The following is a 22,470-nucleotide window of genomic DNA, read 5'->3' on the forward strand; positions in this document are numbered from 1 at the left end:
ACCCCATCCATGCCTCTCTCTCTCTCTCTCTCTCTCTCTCTCTCTCTCTCTCTCTCTCTCTCTCTCTCTCTCTCTATCTATCTATCTATATATATATATGTATATATATATATATATATATATATATATATATATATATCGTTTTTTTTTTTAAATGCCTTGCTGCCATGTGGAGTCGCTAAACAAATTTTCACAGTAAATGTTGGTGACAATGTTGACAGCGATGATAAAGGAATTCAGTTCAGTTCAATTAAAACCACAAGCATTTCTATCCAGGCTTTATTGTGCATACGTTTTAAATCACTTGTAATTTCACAGTTACTACTTTTATCCTTTTATTGTTTTGGTGTAAAAAGTTCTGCACACAACCCAATTCCGTTAGTGTGTTGGTGAAATTTGGAAAGTTTCATTGGGAATATAGTCACTTTTTAATTCCATTCATAATTACATATAACTGGAATGTAATTAACATTAAAAAACGTCAAAGTAACTGCGTAAAATAAAGCTTCGTATTGAATGAGCATTATTATTATTATTATTATTATTATTATTATTATTATTATTATTATTATTATTATTATTATTATTAATAATTTATTAATTTATTAATTAATTTATTTATTTATTTGAAGCTATATGTAAGATGCAAAACATATAAGCTATATTCCTTTTTGGCTGCCCTCTGCTTTTTTCATCCTTTTCTTTTTTTAAGACAATGGTACGGCATATGTTCTTCCTGTAAAATTTAAAACCGCACATTAAACGAGACGCACACTGCGGCGCACGTTACGTGGTGACGCCACTAGGCGGCGTCAGAACTCAGCCGTTTGAATCGACTCAGGCAGACTGTTGGGCTCCTCGGGCTTATCAAGCTGCGCCTGGGTGTGTTTGACTTTCAGCTCTCTCTTCACGCACAGAGTCAGACGGTGACTCTTAACATCATCTCTGCCAAGCACACTGAAACAGGTGCCGGCTGCAATGCCGGGGTTTGCTCGGTCTATGTTTAGCGTCGGTGCTTTAGCTGGTAAGCTAACTCATTAACCGTCTTCTGGTTAGCGTTTGAGCGTCACCATGGTGACGGACCGTGGCAGAGGCAGAGGGGACGTCGCCCGGAGACGCAAGCCGAAAGCGAAGCCGGCCAAGGGCTCGAAGACCCCGCAGCGAGCCCGGAAAGACACCCGGCGGAGGGCCGCGGTGACCCGTCCGAAGAGGAAGAAGCTGCCCAAAGTGAGCGTGTTTTGTGTCTGTTTGACTTTGGGCATTCATACACAAACCGAACTGCGTCATTTAAGTTTTAATTCCTGACAGCTCGTCAGAACGAACCGACGAACGAGAGCAAAACAGGAAACATAAATCTTACGAAAAATATGTTGGGGGGGGGACATATTACTGTTATAGAAAGATCAAACTATGGGAAGTAGCATTTATTTTTCTCAAACTTTATGTAGTTATTTTTCTGCTGCCTCACAGCGTTATGCTATCAATTAGTTGATGATCGCTTTAGCTGGCTTTCATCAGTATTATTAGACGGCTAATGGCATTGTTATTATAATTGCAACATTTCTCGATACGTGTTACAGTGCTGAAATCTATTTTAAACAAGCTAATGCCATCCGGTTTAAAAAACATGGTGAATACTGATGCCCCGATAATTTGATAGCAGAGCCTCTAATTGATAATGATGTCATTTTCGACATGATTCAAATAGATTGTGTTCATATTTGCACGTGGTGCTGAAATAAAATGCCTTGAAAAATGCAAAACTTGTGGGGAAAAAACCCTGAAAAGCAAAATAATTATGCAGAAATAATTCCCCAAACTATGCCATATATGTTCGTATGCTCACAGCTGACTTTCTGTGTTTTGTTATATTTTTGTTTGTTTGTTTGTTTTATGAATTTGTGAATATTTTGCAAGTTTCAGATCTGTAGTCCTTTTTTATTTGCAAAAGATACAATGTGTTGCATCTGACTAACTAACTGGTTAAGTAAAGTCAAACCAGTAAAGATTCTAACCTAACTCTTTAATAGGGCTGTGCAATGTATTATCCCCTGTAGAACTGGTCCTGGCCCCTGTTATGGCTCCTGTACTAAAGACATGATATTAAATAAACGTCTTACAGTGATATAAGCTGACAAAGATACCGTACCTGATTGGTCCCTTGGCCCAACTATATTTTTTACCTTTAGAGTTGTAATCTAACAATAATTTAAAAATGTAGCTGTTTCACGTTTAGCTCTAGCCATATTGAGCCTTAATAACTTAACTTAACTGCAACCTGCAGTTCAAGAGCCACAATTGGCTCTTTGGCTCACATAATGTATTAAACAATGAAATATTGACCTGTTTAGTTTTTTTCTCCAATCTTTTGTTCTGAAAAAACACTGGCCCCACCCTGGCCCCCTGCTAAATATGGTGTAGAACTGCCACTGATTAGAACATATATAATCATATTACCAGTGTGCATCTCACTGATTTTGCAAAGGACTCTGGGATACAGTAGTAGGATAAAATATTCCAAGTGTCTCGAGTTCAGACTTTGCTTTCCATTGTAATATTTGGCCTGGGTGGGGCTCCTTTAGTATTAAGCCGAAGCTGACAGATCACAGGGCCAATAATGCCAAAGATCACCAACCGATAAACGGGGCTGTAGTCGTAACAATATTTCCCAATATTGTCATCAAATGCTAATAGATGGCATCCGTATACTCTAACAACTTTCATTCTGATATATGGTTATACTTGTATTTACTATGTTTAGCATAAAAAACAACAAGTGAAATTTAATTTGATTCGTTTCTTTCAAGGTTACAATTGCAGCTTGCCTGTTTTTTTTTTGTTTTTTTGTATTTTTACCAATTAATTAGACTCTGTAGAATCGACAATGAATGAATATTTGTAGCCGTCGGTGTGAACAATAACTGATGGGATCCTAACATGATGAAATGTCCTTCAGAGAGTTCCTGCCAAGAAAGAAGAACAGGATCACAGCGATTCAGACACGTGTGAGGATGAAGTTGCTCCACCTGCCAGGAAAGTCATCAGGTCAGGCAATAGATCGGGAATTTCAAAAAGCAGTGAAGATTTGAAATAACTGGGCATTTATTTTCTAAGCGAGGTTACAGTTTATAAATATAGATAATTATCAGTACAATTGCTGCTTAACTTCAACCTGACATTACAATTCAGAATACAAACAGAAGTTTCAGCAATTTTCTGTCGAAAATTCACTGTTCACAAGATCACTGATAAACAGTCTTACTAGTTTGTAAGTTTGATAAAGTTGGTAAAACATCCATTTAAGCTAGGACTATGTGATTTTTTTATCATGCTGTCTTATTTCATGTTTCTATAAAATGTAAAGGGAGTCAATTTATTTAAAAATATTGCCATAACTTACAGTTAATTTGGTCATACAAAGAATTTTGCTGGCATGAATCACAGATGCTTGATCCAGGTTTCTTTAAACTAAACTAAATCCTGATGCTTGAGGTAGTGCTTATTGATTAATTAATCAATCTGCAGCATTTCATGTTTTAGTTTCCTCACACAGATGTTTGTCGTGTGTTGACAGGAGATCTCCAAGACTTCAGGAACCTTCAGGTAAGATGCATCTTCGTCTTGTGGATCGGGAAAAGTATTAAAAAACAGTCAAAAGATAGAACATATGTTACAAGCTTTGTGGTTTTAAAACAAGAAAGTTCTAATTTCGTCTGCAGATCTACTTTTATCCTGTTATTCGTTGATATTTGTGGTCCAGCACCCTGTCCCGCGGATTTTTGGATGAATCATATACAACCAGTTCTTTGATTACATGATCAAAAGTCACTCATATTTAGGGCTAATGAACACGATTTGTCTTGTTGAAAGACTTTAAACGGACCATAACCGTTTTGGTTATGCCAAAATAAACACAAAACATGAGCAGAAACCTTCAATAGGTGAAAGGGTATCTCTCCAATGTGTGCCTCTGCAATTACCCAGGTTAAATAAAAACAAAAATCTATAGTCTGTAGTTTTTAGGTTTTAATCCTATTGAACACTTACAATCAGTTGTTCTTTACTTTCTATTTTTTATAAAGTCAAGATAAAATTGAATCACTCGGCTATAAAACTATATCATCCTCACATCTATCTAAGATGTGCTGCCACTGATTTTCTTTTATTTCATTATTTTGCATGATGCAATTTTTTTTTGTTTCGATTATGGGGGCAGAAAGGGCAACTGCTTCTGAGGGCAAACCTGACACACGGCGTCTGTATTGATCACATGATGCCACCTCACACCCCAACAGCTTTATTTATAGTGGTCTTCTTCCAATATTGCACCCCACATGTGGTAAAAATTTTAAAAACACTTATTCAAAGGTAGAGTTAAACTGTGTTGTCTTTTTGCTTTGAAAAAAAAAGAGGAATAGGAGCTGCCGAACTTCTAAATTTTTTAACTCTCCTCATCACAGATTCTTATAATTAAAACATGACCATAATGACAACACAAAGTGGATAATAATATATTTTATTGACTACCCTGTAATTACAAAAGTACTTTTAAAAATAAATTATTAATATATTTTAAATAGAAATTATTTCCCAAAGCCAGACTTATACACATCAGTTACCGGTTTGGGAACTAATAGTATATAATATATAGAAGCATTTGCATCCTGTTTTTCTCTAAATTTACCCTGTGATCAGTCAGCTTCTCTGTAGAATATTGAGTTTACTGAATATAAATGCATGCATGTTTTCATCGTGTCAGGTGGAAAGAGGAGCGGGGTGAGGAGAAGCACCAGGTCGACCAAACAGACGAGCAGATATCAGGCCTCCAACACGATTGATGGCATCAACAACAAGTAAGACGACTCAGTGACATCAACAGGAAATATAACGCGCTGTTGGAGCTGCAGCTAAACAAGCTCCCAGGCTGCAGTCTTTTAAAGCCACATTAGATAAAATAAATAAATAATAATAATACAGATGTCATTCCCAGGATATATGTTGCAGCCTGGCCAGAACAATGTTCTTTGGTAATAGTTTGCTAATGATACATAAATGAACTGTACTATTTATGTTTACTTTTACCTCTAATCCTGGTTGTTAGCCGTAGTGGCATATGTTGGGATGTTTTTTTGTCCCATATTGGAAAAGAAAATTGAACATGTGACGACTGCCTTTCATCTTGAGTATAATTTCTCTGCAGCCAGGCAGACCTGAAAGGGATGGATCGCCTGAAGAAAAATCAACAGATTAGTAACAACAAAGACGGAGTGAGTCTGGACCAAAAAAACCCACCGACACTGTTATTTATGCACTTTATTTACAGCAGTTGAAGCTTTGATATTCATTTATTTTCCAGTCTTTGTGAAGCACAGTGCCGACATACTGAGCTGATTTTGGTCAAATACAGCTGAGTTTGTTTGCCTACATAAAGGGAAAACGGATGTCCTCCTTAGGTCTGCTTCACATGAAGGTTTCCTGATGTGAAACGTGACTTTATTTTCTCACTACTGTCTCACCGCAAGAGAATGATTGAGTTTCCCTGTTAATAAAGAGGAGTTGATGAGTGTTGCAGTTCATTTATAAAACAGAGTATGACTAAATTCAAAAATATTTTTGAAAGATTATCTGAGGAAAACTTTGGGGGTCCGACATTGTTTAGCAGATATATTGTTAAGTGAGAAATGAAGTGAAACATGTTTGTTATAACAGAATGTAGCCAAATTTGCTCACAAGATAATAGTGGATTATATTTTTTAAAAGAAAAAATAACGATCAAGGTTATCTTTTGTTGCACATTTTAAATTACAAACCTAATTATTGCTTTTATTATTATTTGTATTACTAGTAGTAGTAGTATGTCTATGTATCTCTCAGGTTGGGTTTATTTAGAGAGGAGAGAGGAGGCAAACCAGTGGTAATATCACTGCATTACACCTCAACATACTTTTAATTAAATTAGGCCTAACAAACAATGTGATTAAAAATCATGCAGCTGTTTCAGTGAGTTTGGAGCAGGTGAATCACACAAATAAAGCTGCATTTTCTGTACGTGTGGGAATAAGCTGCCTCTGAACAGGGCTCGGTTTTCTGCGGTTCTGTTTTTGTTTTCGTGACTGCATGCTCACGCGTGTTTACATCCTGCCGCGGCTTTAAAGGCCCAGATCAGACTGTACGCACGGCCTGCACGGGCGGGCACTCCCGCCTTATCAGCTCAGCGTGAGGGAGGTGCACCCTGCTGCACGCCGACTTCTCTCTCCGCTCGCAGCTGATGGGGAGGAGGAGACAACTCTATCAGCTGCCAACATATGCGATGTGGTTACATCACATGCAGTGTACGAGTTGACAAAGTTCATTCATCTGTTTGGCCGTGAGGCACATCCTCCTGTGAACTTTGGTGTGAACTCGCCTCCCGTTTTATCCAACTGAAACAACCACAGAGGGAGATTTAGACGAGTCAGCGAACAACAGAGAAAAGGGAGCATTGCCACCACGGATGCAAGTGCTTAGCCAGTGATAGAGCTGTTAACCTCACCTCCTTTACCTCTCTAGCTGTTGGAACTGAGGCATCCTTCAAAACGTGTTGAGACTTATTTTCAGTCATACGTAAGAGGATGAAGAAGAGGAGAGGGATGAAGCACAAAACAAATAACTGGAACTGAAATGAAAAAAAGCTCCATACATGTCTGTCTGATTATGATTTTTGAACTAAAAAGGCACAGATATATCAACATTTACACTGACATAGTCAGTGAATTCTGCTTTTGTGGTATAGTGGGATGTCAGACGATTTTCAACAAGCAAGTATACATGATGGGGTGGTGGAGGTTTTATTTTAGTGTGCCAGAATAAGTGGAAGCTCATTTATAAATCACTTTCTGACAACAGCGTGTCAGCGGACCGCTTTGTCTCAAGTAGTTTCTGTAAATGACTTTGTTTTAGTATTTTAGTTTATTTTAGGAATTCCCTCAATGGTTTTGGTGTAATTATTTATATAGTCTTTCAAAAATAATCAAATTTATGCTTTACAATTTAAAAGTCTTAAATTGTAAGTCTGACAATTTATTGTCTGATGCCTAAACTGCTGTGAAATATAGCTTTGTATATTCCTGTATATTCCTGATGTAAGTGGAATTCTTCTTAATACAATAATTTAATTTGTTTTGTTGATCAAGTTCAAATTGTATTTGTTTATTTGTAGAAGAATAACTCTAAAGCCCAGAAGAAAACACCGGCACCGCTGCAAACAGACCTCAGTGACACCGACGATGACAACGGTTTGTGCAAACACGGCGCAGCTGCAGGAGAGTAAAAAACAGGATGATTTTAGTTTTAAAATCCCTTCTTCTCTGGTATTTCCAGGCGATGCCGCTGACGTAGATAGTGGACTGGGAACAACTGCAGATGAGGACAGTAACTGCAGCGTGAACCAGAACTTTGATGCCAGACTGGGCCAAGCTTCATCGCTGTACAAGGGAGCCAGCAACGGTCAGTCCTGCTGCATGGCTCCACACACAGACCTGAAATACGGAGCTTTGACTTCACTGTCTGTGACTCTCAGCACAAAAAAACATGAAAAACTAATCTGAAGTTAACATTTCACTAAAGTTATCAATCCTGATTTAAAGTAAATTAACACAGATTGATATATGAAAATATTCTGTTGTTTTCAGCACTTAGCAACACACCTTTTCCACTACCTTTTTTCTTTGGTAAAGAATGATGAACCAGACGACAAGAAGGAAGAAAACCCTTAGTCTAATAAGGTTTATTTAGACAGATCCAGTTAGTTAGACCCATATTCTGATTTCTGTTTGCTTGTTTTTTTACATCGTTCAGAGTTCCTGAAACGAACCTTCCAGATCAACCCGTCAGGAACCGACACGACCCGCAGGCGTGCCTTCAGGTGAGATACAACATTCTGTCTCATCTTAAAATGACCAGGAATTATAATGAAGAACAAAACCTATATTTAACAAACCGTTTGACTCATCTAAAAAAAGCCAAAAGGTTCTCAAATCAGGAGGAAATCCACCTGGAAGAGAGTAATTACACTGAAGCAAAGACAAAAGTTGAATGGCCACGATTAAGATTAAGAAATCTAAAAAGAAAATATAGTGATCAGTTAATTTAATTTTACTGTAGTGCATTATGGACAATTTTCCAAAAACAAGGGCATGAAACACTCCAAAATTACAATTAATTGTCCACTGAATGGTTTAAAAAAAGGAAATACTTTAAGGTTGCTCTGTATATTTTAAATATTTAAAAGTTATTTGGCTCATTTTCCAGGAAGATATTGTTTTGATTTTTTTTTTGGACAGGTTAGAGCAAACTAGTTTAAGTAACTACTATTAGTTGTAAACCAGTAGTTTTTGGGTGTTTAGAGATGCGAGTCTTGCTCATTTATGGGAAGTTAATGGGACCACATTCTTAACTCCTGAAAACCACACACTGAAAAATGTTTAGGTCTGATGAATGTTTGTACAATGCTCAAAAGAAAAATAAATAAGGGAACACTTTGAAAACACATCAGATCCCAAATGTACCCCCAAAAAAATCATGCTGGACATTGATCCTGATATGGAATGGGTAAATGTGTTGGGAACAAAAGGCTGCCACGTCAGTTGAATAAAATGCAAACGATCAACCCATAGAGGGCTTTAAACTGATGTCACAGGCAAAGTGAAACTGAAAACTGATGCAGCAGATTAATCCAGTTCGCTGAAATGTCGGACAGCGTGGAGGCATGCTCCTCTTGAGATGACAGGCGGTGTCCTGGGGTATCTCTTCTTGCCACATGAGACTTGGCAATGATGTTCTTCCTGCTCAAAGCAGCAGATATTGGTTCTGCCGGTGAGTTAAGGACCTCTGACGGTCCTGTCCAGCTCTCCTAGAGTAACTGTCTGTCTCCTGGAATCTCCTCTGTCCTCGTGAGTCTGTGCTGGGAGACACAGCAAACCTTCTGGCTGTGGCACAGATTGATGCATTGGACTGCCTGTGGAACCTCTGTACGGTACAGTGTTGTCTCGTCCTCAAATGCAACATTTCACACATTTACTGTAACTAATTTGATGTCATACTTTGATTCAAAAGTATTCCTTTAATTTTTGAGCAGTGTATTCTAGTCTTTATGTAAAATATATTCTGTGGGTTAAAGAAAATCAACCATGAATGGGAAAATATGCCCAGAATTCTTGTCTTTAAAACTCACCGAAGTTCTATTTTTTCCACCCGGGGAAAAGAACAGTTCAGAGACATCTTTAAGAAGCCAACATGGATATGGCATTCCTGCCTGTGATGTTTATGTTTTTTGCTCAATCTGAGACACTCATCTTTCATTTGCTTCTTTTCTCTCCATCAGAACCACTCAGAGCGTGTGGTCAAATCAGTCTGACGACGACGACTCGGGTGACGAGGACGAAAAGGACTCGAGCAGGTCAGCAGAGACAACAGATCTCTTCACTGAGGGCTGTAATGTCATTTCTATCTTTTGGTATTCAGTGCCAATCGGCATCGATCTGTCCACTGTTGACAAAAATAGTTAAAAAAAAAACTTTTATAAAGGAATGAATGGAAAACAGGCTTTAGGAGATGAAATCAGTTACTGTACACATATGACTTAAATACAACTCACTTGCAGATGTCCTAAAGTTGGTAAGCTCATCTCCCAAAATAGGCGTATCTTTTCACTTTATTGTAGTCGAGGTTTCCTGGCTTTGTGTTTTCCTTCATTTCACCAATGATCGTGTTTTTTAACTCCACTCGTGCAGCTGCCGTGCACTCGGTCTCCGAACGGAGGAGCTTTTCAGTACTCGCAGAGACAAGCTGGCTGGGGGAGCAGGTCTGGCAGACATTGATCCCATGGCTATTGATCAGTTGGTAAGTTACAGCACATGTCGGTGTAAGGGCCTCATGCATTCCCTTTGCTACATTTTACATTTTTATAGTTTACAATAATTGCTTCTCTGACTTCTTGGCCCATACCGAAACATTTCTCTGCTTGATTCTCTTTTTTTTTTTCCTCCCCATTTATTTTATTCTCTGCTCAGGTGGGCTTTGACAGCGTCGGTGGGCTGTCGGGTCACATCTCAGCTCTAAAGGAGATGGTCGTCTTCCCTCTTCTCTACCCAGAAGTCTTTGACAATTTCAAGATTCAGCCTCCCAGGTGAGTCCCGCATAGATGATGGAGAACTTTGCGGGATTTACATACTAAATACTAAATGGCGCCTAGCTTTGATTTTGTTAAGAACTAAACAGAAAACTTTGTTTCGTCTCTTTTCAGAGGTTGTCTGTTCTACGGCCCCCCTGGGACGGGGAAAACCCTGGTTGCGCGGGCGTTGGCCAACGAGTGTAGCCATGGCAACAGGAAGGTGTCCTTCTTCATGAGGAAGGGAGCTGACTGCCTCAGCAAGTGGGTGGGCGAGTCGGAGCGGCAGCTGCGGCTGCTGTTTGAGCAGGTGACTTTCAGCAGATTTATCTGACGTTACTGCGCTGCCCCCTGCTGGCGCACTGTGACCAATGCTGTGAAAACATGGTTATAACAATAGCATAGCTGTTTTAAAAAAATGTAATAAGCATACACAGACAAAATAATGATACAAAAAATAGTTTACGTATTGGAAATAGTTTTTCTTTGAGAATGTTAGCAGCATCTCAAAAAGCTAAAAAGTGTCTAACCCTAACCCTAAACAAAAATGAGATGATAGAAGAAGCTTTTTTTGCCCCTTGTCTGTTCATTAGGCTTATCAGAGACGTCCCTCCATCATCTTCTTCGACGAGATTGATGGCCTGGCTCCCGTTCGATCCAGCAAACAAGATCAGATTCACAGGTCCTTACGGTCTTTACATTCCCATAGTTTAACTTTGCCCTCTTTCAATGGCTCTAAATAATCACAGACTTGTTTTGAAACTTCTACAGCTCAATTGTGTCCACTCTGCTGGCTCTGATGGACGGGTTGGACAGTCGAGGGGAAGTTGTGGTGATCGGCGCGACAAACAGGCTCGACTCCATCGACCCAGCTCTGCGGCGTCCCGGACGATTTGATAGGGAGTTTCTGTTTGGCCTTCCAGACAAAGAGGTAAAACTTTATTCTCGTTGTACTTTTCATGATCTGTCTGTACTTTCTAACTTAGTTTAATTTTTATGCATTAGTTTAACTCTCTGAGACTTTATGGTTTTGTTCTTAAAGGGAACATATCGTGCTTTTAAGTTCTTCCTTGTCACATTTAAAACATTCAGTGGCGATCTATATAAAGTGGAACATCAATGCTTTAGCCTGTTCTGAGGTGTGTCTGAGAACAACTGGTTTTAGTACGGTTTCTTTAAATCTAAATGAGGAACTTCCCACCCTGCCCTCCTCCAGGTCATGTTCCACTCCACCCCATTTGACCATTTTTGTAGTATGCTGGGGGACCGTGTAATTAATTGTGTGGGTTAATACACCCAACAGCTAACATTTTTACTTATCAGCTTGTAGCTTCGGCGTTCTTCAGCTGGGACTAGAAAATAACAGCGTTGTTTAGCAACTCCGCAGCAAATACTGTGACGTCATTGTTCAAAATACGTAATAGAGCTCAGATATGACCCAAAAAGAATATAAAGATATCTTTGCAGCACCAGAACCGACTGCATTCAGATTTTATGCACTCATAGAGACTCATGAAGTACAAAACAAAATGTATTTAAGTGGAATTTGCATCATATGTCTCCTTATTTTATTTTATTTATATATACACAATATGTTATGATAAGTAGCTTGTATTACGCAAGTGTTAGAAGTTTGAAGTGTTTAATTTTGAGCTTTTCAATTTCCTACATAATGATACCATATTTATTGTTCAATTTTGCTAGAACTTATGAATTGAACCTACATTTACGCAGGATATTTATGATTTTTGCTCTTTGTGTTTCAGTCTCGTAAAGAGATCCTGAAGATCCACACCCGGCTGTGGAAACCTCCTCCTTCGGAAGACTTTCTGGATGAACTTGCAGAAAAATGCGTTGGTACGTGGGAGAAAAATCCCATTTCTTTGGTTATTTACCACATGTTTTTCTGAAAGGACCCGACTGAATCCTCAACCGTTCCAGGTTACTGCGGTGCTGACATTAGGGCAGTGTGCACCGAGGCGGCGCTGTGCGCGCTGCGTCGCCGCTACCCACAGATCTACGGAACCTCCCAGAAGCTCTTGCTGGACGTCTCCTCCATCTCCGTTAGCAGCTGCGACTTTGTGGCAGCCATGAGGAAGATGAAGCCGGCCTCTCAACGTTCCAACGCTTGTCCTACAAAACCGCTGTCGACGGTGGTTCAGCCCCTGCTGAGCGCCGCTCTGCAGCACATCCTGGAGGTTCTGCAGAAGTTGTTTCCACACGCTGAGCAAGGGATGAAGAGGAAGAGGGAGCCGGGTGAGTTAAAGATTAAGGCTGGAAGCCTTTCTGGTGGATTCATGTATAGAGCCTTCTCGGAAAGTTTTATGTCTGCGTCCTTATGCCAGATCTGACCTCTGGTATCCTCGATGATGGTCTGATGAACGGCGGAGATGAAGGCTCCACCTGCAGCATCTCTGCCCCTTCTACCTCCCAGAACAAGAACTTCCTGCACTTTGCCAGGTGAACCTGAACGCCACGTGATTAAAGCCCAATAGAAATCTGGTTAAGGCACGATAAAGAAACTAGTCAGATGACATCAGTACAAAGAGCAATCTAAGACTTTAGCTCACTGGCACAGAACTCCATCTAACATAAATGAGTGTGTCAGCACTCCAGAGTTAATGTTTAAGACTTTAACTATGAACTGGCCTTGTTAAAATATCTTTTACTGCACCGCTGGCTCCTGCAGGAGTGCGGTCAAGCATCCAACGTCCCACCGCCCCCGAATGCTCCTGGCTGGTCGCCCTGACTCTGGTCAGACCTCCCACTTGGCCCCTGCCATTCTGCACGCCCTGGAGCGCTTCACCGTCCACAGCCTAGATTCTGCTGTGCTGTTTGGGGTCAGCTGCACCTCACCCGAGGAAGCCTGTGCACAGGTATCTGTTGCTTAGCAGCCCACTGACGCCAACACAGCTTCCAAATAATTGACAAGCTGTACTAAGTTTGGAGCTCTGTAGATCAAAAGAAGAAGAAAAAAAACGCAAATATCCATTACTGTCTGCATGATTTGATCTAAATCAGGCAAATTTTGCTGCAATGTTTTAACATCAAATTTCATTATAAGGTTTGCAATTATAAAGACAACAGAGAAGTTGTATTGTACTTGCTTTGATCTTATGTACATTTTTGGCTATATTATACAAGCTTTATACATCCTGGCTGAAAACCTTGTTTTAAAGAGCGCTGCTGTCCTTTAATAGCTTCTATTGGTGGTAAAAGGAAACTACAGTTGGAATGAACGAAAACTAGGAAACAATTTAGAAAAACACCCGAAACTGAATCAAGACCTCAAAGAAAATGTCTCCCTTGATCAGGTGTTCTGCGAGGCCAAACGAACGTCTCCCAGCATCCTGTACATCCCTCACATCCAGCAGTGGTGGGAAACGGCAGGAGCAGCACTTAGGGCCTCCTTTCTCAGCCTGCTGGGCAGCATCCCCTCATTCTCCCCCATCCTCCTGCTCGCCACCTGCAGCCTCCCCCACCAGGAGCTGGACCCAGAGGTGAAGCCTTACAGTTTTCTTCACTGTCTTTAGCCTCTTTTCTTTTCTGTAGTTGATTTTAAACTTTTTAAAAGCAGGAATAGAAAACTTAAAAACGCACACATCAAGGAAGAAACGTGAAGGTAATATCACTTAATCATATGCTGTTTTATCGTCAGATACAATCTTTGTTTCGGGAGGAGTATGGGGAGATATATACCATGACCGTTCCCACCCGGCAGGAGAGGACAGAGTTCTTCCAGGATCTCATTCTGAACCAGGCAGCTGAGCCTCCACCATCCAAGAACAAAGCAAGTATGTCACTCAGTGTTCCTGCGTGTTTTGATTCATGGTTCTCTCTTCCACCCATATGCGCATAGTGCCAAGCAAACAGTTAAAGGTTTTAAAGAGTGAATTAGACTTATTGAAGCCTAATTCACCTGCTCATCTGCCATCAGTGACCCAGAACATGGAGATCCTTCCCGTGGCTCCACTCCCTCCCCTGAGACAGATGTCTGAGCAGGAGCGCCTCCGTCTGGAGGAGCAGGAGGAGGACGTGCTGAGGGAGCTCCGCCTCTTCCTCCGTAACCTCACAGAGCGCCTGATGCTGGACCGCCGCTTCAAGGCCTTCGTCAAACCCGTCGACATAGAGGAGGTGAGCTGCTTCTGCCAATCTAAAACTGGAAGCTGAACTGTTTCCATCACAGCGTTTCCAATAAGCAACAGCACGCAACCGGCTGAGTGTCAAATGGCAGATACAGAGATTAGATGACAATACTCTGGCATTTAAGAGATAAAGAACTGGTTATTACGCCAGAAGAAAGGTAGATATGAGTTTTGGTGCTTCCAGGTCCCAGACTACCTCATGGTGATCCAGAAGCCCATGGACCTGTCCACGCTGCTGTCCAACATCGATGAGCATAAATATGTCACCATTAAGGAGTTCATGTCGGATGCAGACCTGATCTGGCAGAACGCTCTCGAGTACAACCCTGACAGCGACCCAGCAGGTGGGACTGAATGAAGAAGCTCTGTTTATAATTAAACTGATTTTATTAGTGAGATTTAAATAGTTTAATTCCTCTTCCGTCAGCACCCAGAAAGCTCTGGTGCTGTCTGTATGAATCAGAGCTGATCATGCATGGATTATTGCAATTGCCAGTTTTTATAAATCATCAAGCAGATGAGTTGAGAAACCTCTTATAAAGTACTGAGAAAAAAGTATGCAGAAAAGTATTTATATGTAGTATTAATAAGCTATGGTAAACTCAGTCAATGTCTATATGATGGTCCATGTCGCAATACAGATTAATCAATATTATAATATATCAATCCAATCTAAAGTATGAATTCTTTAACAATTTATGGAATGGTTCTTATCACAAGTCAAAGAAGGAATGAAATTCTTAGATTAAGGAAAAAAATCTGGATGAATCAAATATAATTCCTCAAGCATAAGATTTGGAGAATCAAAAGAATGTAGTAGTTGAACAAAAATAAAATTCATTATGAACCTCATTTCTGCTCTCCAATATTCACTAGTTAGAAGTCCAAGAAACAAAATCAACATTTTCTGAATAAGCAACGAATGTTCAAAATATTATCATATAAACTAATTAAAATCTAGCCATTATTAGGAGTTTACAGGACGCCCGGAAACCTAAAGGGAAGGTTTCCAGGCTCATTATCAGACCAAATCATACAGAAAGAAAAGAATTTAGAGAGAAAGAGAAATTTCAAGCATGTCATTCTCATTCTTTGGATAAATGCAGCTCAATAATTAGCACACTGCTTTCACATACAATTTTTGATTCCATCATTATGAATAACTAAAACTAGGACGTGTTTAATTATGTAAATAACTATATAAAATTATCAAGGACTCTGATCTTACATGTTTTTAAAGCTCAACATGCTGTTGGTGTGGATGAGAAGTTGCTGTGACTAGATCTTAATATTCAGTTATAATATTTTGAAATGACCAGCAGCAGAGTGGTTAAAGTAGATAAGAAGGTAAACTCTCCATAGCCACTGCGCCGTTTTGCTTCACCAAAACAGTGTGACCTATCTCCAATGTACACTACTGAATTCACGTTGTTATCAAAATGTGAATTCAAAGTTTCTATATTTTAACACAAATGGAAAATTGTTTTTATGTGCCAGATCGTCACATCCGACACCGTGCGTGTGCCCTGAAGGACACAATGCGAGTCATCGTCAGAGACGAACTGGACAAGGACTTCCAGAGGGTCTGCGAGGAAATTAGAGAATCTCGGATAGAGAGAGGTAAAACTTTACTCAGTTTACAACAGTTGTTCAGCATGGAGCTTCAGCTTTATTTTTATAATGGCAATTGGAATCTTAAGTAATAAAAAAAAAAGTTTAAAAAAATCCATTTTGATTTAAAAATGTCGCTTACCAGTGATTGTAGTTTGTATTCGCTCAGTCGCTGATTGTTAATTTAAAACCTCCACACTACAAATTAAAGCTTTTATTTTTGTGACAGCGTTATCCTACAGGGCCAGAGCCAATCTAGAGTTGACCAACGGCTTCTACAACTCGGTGTTCCCAAGAAACAGCACCGGACCTGGAGGTAAGCTCGTCATAAATATCCCGTGTCTTAAAAAGAAAGCTTGGAACCTTCAGAAGGTTAGTATTCTCACAGAGAAAAAGACTTCAACGGATAATTATCTTTGCACTTACATGGCATACAGTCATATTCAATACATTTGAATATGTGCTCCGCGGATATTCGCTTGTCAGATAAACATGACCTTTTTGCAAATCAAAGTGGGAAGTAAACCCACATTTTTGTATTCTGTGTGTCTATATAATGTCTTGAGTTACTGAAGTAAACAATGATTTCAGTAATATTCTAAATATTAAATATGATCATCTTTTAAAGCTAGAAAGCCTAAAACCCTTGAAAGTAAAAAAGAAAAAAAAAAATCAAACTTGTGATTTTGAACAAAACGTGCTGGAAGGAAGTAGTTACCATAAAGGGATGACAATGTTGCATCTGTAACGGCGCTGCCTTGAACCCTGTCACTCTCTGCAGACAGAGAAAAAATAATAATTTTAATGAGTATATGACTGATAATTAGCTATAACATTATTGTTTTTTTTCCTCTGTCTCTGAGCCAAATGAAACTAATAGATGAGGGGACATAACTGCAGATCTTGATTATTTAGAGCAGGGGTCACCAACCTTTTTGAAACTGAGAGCTACTTCATTGGCGTTGTGTCATACGAAGGGCTACCAGTACTGACCTTTGAACAAGAAGAGTCAGATTTCACCTTAAACTGTAAAATAAACACATTTTTCATGCTTTGTTGTAGATATTCTCATTTTTTAAATCTATATAAATGCAAGTGTGAATAAACAGGAAGAGTAACGGAATAAAACAAAGTTTTGGTTGCAGCTAACTGCTGGATCTTCGAGGACTACAAGGTGCTTGCAGGCACTTTGTTGGTGACCCCTGATTTAGATTAAGACTTTCCTTCAACTACTGCATGTGCAGCCTTAGCTTGAATCTTTTTAGGGCTAACCAACATGTGAGAAAACTAACTGTAGATGGTTACAGCATTCGAGTGGTGTGGCAGATCACAACATTTTCACAGCTACATTACTGTAGTCCACTTGTTAGTTAAAACCAAGGTTTAAATAGTTTTGAAAGTGTCATTAGTTTTTATATTTATTTAGTTTTGACTGCATATTTTCAGTTCTATTATAGTTTTAATTGTATTTTAGCATTTGTTTGCTAGTTTAGTTTTTAGGTTTTGAAATTGCTTAACTTCAGTTGAGGTTTTATTAGTTTAAGTTGTAGTTTGTTTTTTTTGTAATACCACTTACATACATTGAGTAAGACGTCTTCAGGTGAACTTCAAGAATGTTGGGATTTTTCCCCCTTCAATAACTGCACATATATTGTATCTCATTCATCCACAAGATACTTACAGCACTTTTACCTAAAATACAGTCATAGTCAAAGTAATCCCAAATTGGACTGTGGTTTCCTTTCCGGTTTTGCACGAATTGATTGACGTACCTGCCATCTGCTGGCTTAATGTGGTACAGCGGAAAACCCCCAAAAACTAAGCACATTTTGTCTTTAAATTCGGTTAATCTTAGTTAGTTTTGTAAATTGTCATTACAGTTTCAGTTAGTTTTATTTCTTTTTGCAACGGCTCGTTTTTTATTTTAATTCAGTTAACACATTTCTTTACTTCTAGTGTGTCATTTCGTTAGTTTTCATTAACGATAATAACCTTGGTTAAAACTAAATATATGGAGGAAAGTGAGACTTGCACAATTGCTGCAATTCTTTTCAGTTGACAGTTGTCAGCTGTGGGAGTGCTGGTGCCAGCGTGCATCGGAGCAGAACAGGAGTAATAACAACATCTGTCTTAATGCTACCAGAGTTTTCACGTTTTTTTATATCACAAGTGGTCATTCCTTACTGCAGTGAATTGACTGGGCCTGAGAGAGAGTGCTTTTAAATCCATCCGTAGCCTGCACGTGTAGCAGCTCTCCAGACAACAGTTTTCTTTCTGTATAGCCTTAAAAAGCCCAACTTTATAAATTTAAACTTGTCGTGGAGTCTTTGATGTCACTACTTTTCTCTTGTGTGGTCTCCGTTTTCATTCAATGATGGCGCTGTTCGTGTCGCGTCATCAATCTTCGGCAACTTTTTAGTTCTTGTCTGCCTTTTGCTAGCTTTTTTTGTATCAATGTTGGTCATGGAAATGCATATAAATATAAATATATAGTTAGCTGCAAGCCAGAACACAGCTGAAAAGGAAAAGTTTTAAAAAGGATTATCTTGCTCAGCCTCTTTAATGTTACATAAAGGAAGTTGTTTAATCGGTTCAATTTTCAGCTACTAACAGAAATCTACAAAATACATGTTACAGGTTTTCTGTTCTAAAAAATAATTATATGATGGACAGCTTTAAATATATATTTCTGTTTCGATCAAAATGTCCAAAAAAGAATAACTTCAATCACATACCCGTTTTAAAAGTTGCCATATTTTAAAAGGATAATGTAATTTTATTACACTGTCTTGAATAAAAAAAAAGGTTTTTGTTCAATAAACCAAAGGAAAGGGGAGAAGAAGGTAAAGCTGCCAGGACAGAGAGCTGCAGAGTCTTTATTCAAACATAAAAGCATTAGAGGCAGAGACCAGATGAAAGGAAGAGGAGGCATCCAGAGAGCAGATTTAAAGGAGAGCAGTGAATGAGGGTGAGTCTGCAGCCGAGGGAGAGAAGTCAAAAGCAGAGGAGAAGATCAAGTGTGCAGTAATGGAGAATCAGTTCCACTCCACCTCATTGCTTCTCTGTGTAATGACCCTTCCTGTCCTCTCTCCGCCCTCAATCCCAACCCTCTTCTGACTTCTTGTTGCAGCGTGTAAGAAAAGATGTTTCAAAACTACCCGAAAATCCAAGTGGAGCACAGGTGTCGTTAGGAAACGGCAAACAAAGAAGACAGCTTCCACCTCCTCCTCCTCCTCCTCGATGTCCAGCGGAGCCAGTTTGGATTCGAGCACAGACGGAACCGGAGGGGGGAATGGTTCTGCCGGCCAAAGCTCCTCCAGTTTGTCAGACAGCAGCGACGACGACGACGAGAACATCTTCCTGGCTGTTAACAGGCGCCATCGCGCATTCAAAGAGCTCCAAAAACGCCTAAAACAAAGATGCAACCAACCCAGCAGGAGCGCGCCCCAAATTAGGCGGCAAAGCCAGCCTTCACAGTCCGACCCGACCCGAAGGAAGGCACTGACGGAGTTTTATTTAAAGAAATTAGGTGTGTTTGTCTAACAGAGGTTTGCCGTGGAAGCTGGAGCTCTGTGGCTGCGTGAGCGCCTTTGCCCTACTAACCGACCTTCAGTGCGCTCCGACTGAGCTTCAAAGCCCTGCAGACGGCAAGAGAGGCAGCGAAAGTGCTGCTTCTGCTCCCGCTTTGCTTCTGCTGCCGCCGCTGCTGAGCAACATCTGAAGAGCAAACGTTTGAGTCAGGCAGAAGTGTGGGCACACAGCCAAACCGGCACAAAGCTGAGCTGAGAGCAGATGCTCTCTGACGTACAGAAACGTTCAGCCCAAATTACTCAAAAGAGGTGCTCTCTTTGATTTACTCAACAGGATTATTTTAGGTTGACATGTTGCTGCTTGCACTTATACCCTATATTTAAAAAAAAAAATCAGCATTATATACAGTTTTATATGAATTGTGGGTCATGTTTTGTGTCGTTTGCTTTCTGCACTCTTTAAAAACAGCGCTACACATTATTGTTCAGCTAAAAGGAAAGTTCTTCTGTTCTTTCTTCCTCAGAGAGGCAGAGGAAGGGTGAGATGAGGGCAAACAAGGCTGTCTTCGAGCAAATACAGTTCAACAAGGACAGATCTGCAGAGAGCGTTGAAGAGCAAGCACCCCCGCTGGTAGTCGACCGCAAAAGGCTGAAGGTAAGCAACAAGGTTATGGTTTAAGCTAATTTTGTCCATAGTTGGGCTTTTTTTTAGGAGTTCTTAACAGTAATGCGTGTTAATGATTTTTTAGAACTGTTATCAATGAAATCATGGTGGATGTATTTTTTATAAACATCTGATTTGATCTAATCTCAAGTTTTCCCACATTTTGTCTTGTTACAACCGCGATCCTCAATGTATTATGTTGGCATTTTATGTAACAGCTTAGCTCAAACTAGTGCATAATCATGAAGTCAAAGGAAAACTAATTCATCTTTGCTCATTTGGAGTCTGAAATATCCTAGAAGTCCCTGATAGCTGGTTAGAAATGATCAACCCAGGGAAATAGGTTTTGTACTTTCTGAGCAACTGCTGGTAAAAGACTACATGTTTTGTCACATTAAGGCAATATCATTATATATTTGTTATTTAATTCATAAAAAAAGCAATTTAGTCAAAATTATTTTTTGTTATCTTTTTTGATACCAGAATTAATTTAAAAAAAGTTAATTCTGGAACCATTTTATCAGCCAGTGGTGCCAGCATCATCTGCTGCTTTCTCTTTCCTCAGCAATACTGATTAGCATTTCAAGGTTAGCAATTCATAATTCTGTGTTAGGTTTATTATCAGTTACAGACTCGTTTTAAATTAATCAAATGAAAAAAAAAACTCATAGAAATATGAACACAAAGCCAGTCATGTGACAGTTTTGTATTATAGTTTGCAGTGAAATTGATCGGCATCTAATTTGTTTTTACAGTTCTATATATAATGTTGACCCGTTTGTCTTGTGAAGTGCCTTAATACAGCGTTTGTCGTGAATTTGAGCTATATAAGTAAACCCAACTGAATTAAAGCGATTCGGTTGTAACTAATTGATCAATGTCATTGTTAATGTCTTTTCTTCCAGGAACTCCTGAGCAGAGCCGTAGCTAAAACAGAGGGCGCTGAGGTGGAGCCTCTGGAGAAGCTTTACGCTCTGTTGGCTCAATGCATCTACAGACACAGAAACGACTACAACAAGACGGAGCTTCTTAAGGTACAGCAGCAGCACCACACAACTTCTTTTATCCAAGAGGGAGGCGACTTATTACAGACGATAGAAGTTACTAACGAATATCAGATACTATTGTATTGCTGAAAAACAAGCATTGCGTTTAGCTGCAAAAAAATAGCAAACTAATCATATAATGTGGGGGAGTTGATTGAACAAAAAAAATCCATCTGGTTTATTTAATTATTTCTTTTTTATGTTTTTTTTCTCTCTCTAGGAAATGAAGAAGGAGGTTGAAACCTTTTCCTGAGCTATCATAATAAAACCCGAGTCACTTTAAATGTAAAGTTTATTTTCTCTGGTATTTATATCAAAGTATATTTATAAAGTGTAACAAACATTCAAAAATACCTCAGTATTTTAAGTATTGCTTCAGATGCTATTAACATTTCTTCCTTTGACATTTTTACAAAAACGTTAAGGCTTATGACCAACTGGTTTATTTACTAAATCAGGATCAGCTTTATTTGCCAAGTTTGTGAATTTGACTTCGGACTTCAACGCTCGCATCGTGTAAAAAACAGGCAGACAAGTAGCAAGACCAGCTAGCAAACTACAATCTATAGCAGAAAAATAATTATTATGGGGAAAAGGTAAGAATATATCATGACATGCACTTTATAAAAGTGTCGGCCTGGGTAAATTTGAATCATTGTGTGTATGTTTTGTACGGCAGCCCACCAAAGTGTGTCTGCTCATTAATGTTCATTTTCAGTGTTGCTTCTGTGTTTTTGCTCTTGAAAACAAAACAGGATCTACATCCAGAGACCTATCTTACCATAGATTCCAGTTTCAAAAGCAGTGAATAAAGTTTGAGATAAAATTGCTAACATTTTCACATCATCGCCTTTTTTTAAGTTAAAAGTTCACATGACTTGTTGAAATAAATCATTTTGAAATTGTGTGACATTTAAGAGTGTGTGTGTGATTCTTACATTTTAGGGGAGTTTCAAGTGTTTTGATATTATTCATACATCCAATGTGATATTTCAATGTAGAAATGTTGATTTCAATAGAATTAATAGCACAGCTGGTAATATTTGGTGTATTTTAAGTTTTAACTTTTATATGACCGACCTGAAATCAGTTGTGTGTCGTCTGGCCTGACGCAACGACGCACATGAACCTCCTGACCTGACGCTGAGGTAGGAAAAAAAACATAACAAATTTGACCTTATTGTCTCAACTTTACGCTTCCGCTTTATTTGACTGCTTTCAAAATAAACAGTTCCGGTTTCTGTAAATAGTTATTGTTCGAGAGCTTGAAGTATTCCGCTATATTTGAAGTAACCAGTGTTTAATCCTGTGTCGGTAACAAATATGG

At 39.2% G+C, this 22,470-nt stretch overlaps 1 protein-coding gene across 3 annotated transcripts; it reads left to right on the forward strand.

The window, feature by feature from the left end:
* The first annotated feature begins 824 nt into the window (after nt 1-824).
* Nucleotides 825-21,630, forward strand: LOC105915861 (ATPase family AAA domain-containing protein 2). Of its 3 annotated transcripts, XM_012850112.3 has the most exons (29): nt 825-966; nt 1,057-1,227; nt 2,957-3,045; nt 3,575-3,603; nt 4,760-4,853; nt 5,201-5,267; nt 7,199-7,274; nt 7,360-7,485; nt 7,837-7,903; nt 9,362-9,436; nt 9,771-9,879; nt 10,050-10,165; nt 10,283-10,457; nt 10,741-10,829; nt 10,919-11,078; nt 11,914-12,004; nt 12,089-12,403; nt 12,493-12,607; nt 12,837-13,023; nt 13,462-13,647; nt 13,806-13,941; nt 14,085-14,281; nt 14,477-14,636; nt 15,790-15,912; nt 16,133-16,219; nt 19,034-19,432; nt 19,958-20,088; nt 21,003-21,131; nt 21,364-21,630. In XM_012850112.3, the coding sequence occupies exons 2-29, from the start codon at nt 1,072-1,074 to the stop codon at nt 21,394-21,396; spliced, it is 3,717 nt and encodes a 1,238-aa protein (XP_012705566.2). In that variant the 5' UTR covers nt 825-966; nt 1,057-1,071; the 3' UTR covers nt 21,397-21,630. The 3 variants fall into 3 exon arrangements, with proteins under 3 accessions (XP_012705566.2, XP_036001378.1, XP_036001379.1); XM_036145485.1 differs by having other exon boundaries at nt 825-1,227; XM_036145486.1 differs by lacking the exon at nt 19,034-19,432 and having other exon boundaries at nt 825-1,227.
* Nucleotides 21,631-22,470: the final 840 nt, after the last annotated feature.

The sequence above is a fragment of the Fundulus heteroclitus genome, chromosome 13 (assembly GCF_011125445.2).
Source record: "Fundulus heteroclitus isolate FHET01 chromosome 13, MU-UCD_Fhet_4.1, whole genome shotgun sequence".
Classification (NCBI taxonomy): Eukaryota; Metazoa; Chordata; class Actinopteri; order Cyprinodontiformes; family Fundulidae; genus Fundulus; species Fundulus heteroclitus.

What these genes read in the sequence shown, in the direction of transcription:
- LOC105915861 (XM_036145485.1), top strand. Translation starts at nt 1,072, where the DNA reads ATGGTGACGGACCGTGGCAGAGGCAGAGGGGACGTCGCCCGGAGACGC. An exon ending in CCGAGGAAGCCTGTGCACAG is followed by an intron (nt 13,024 to 13,461) that starts GTATCTGTTGCT and finishes TCCCTTGATCAG; the next exon opens with GTGTTCTGCGAGGCCAAACG. An exon ending in ACCATCCAAGAACAAAGCAA is followed by an intron (nt 13,942 to 14,084) that starts GTATGTCACTCA and finishes ATCTGCCATCAG; the next exon opens with TGACCCAGAACATGGAGATC.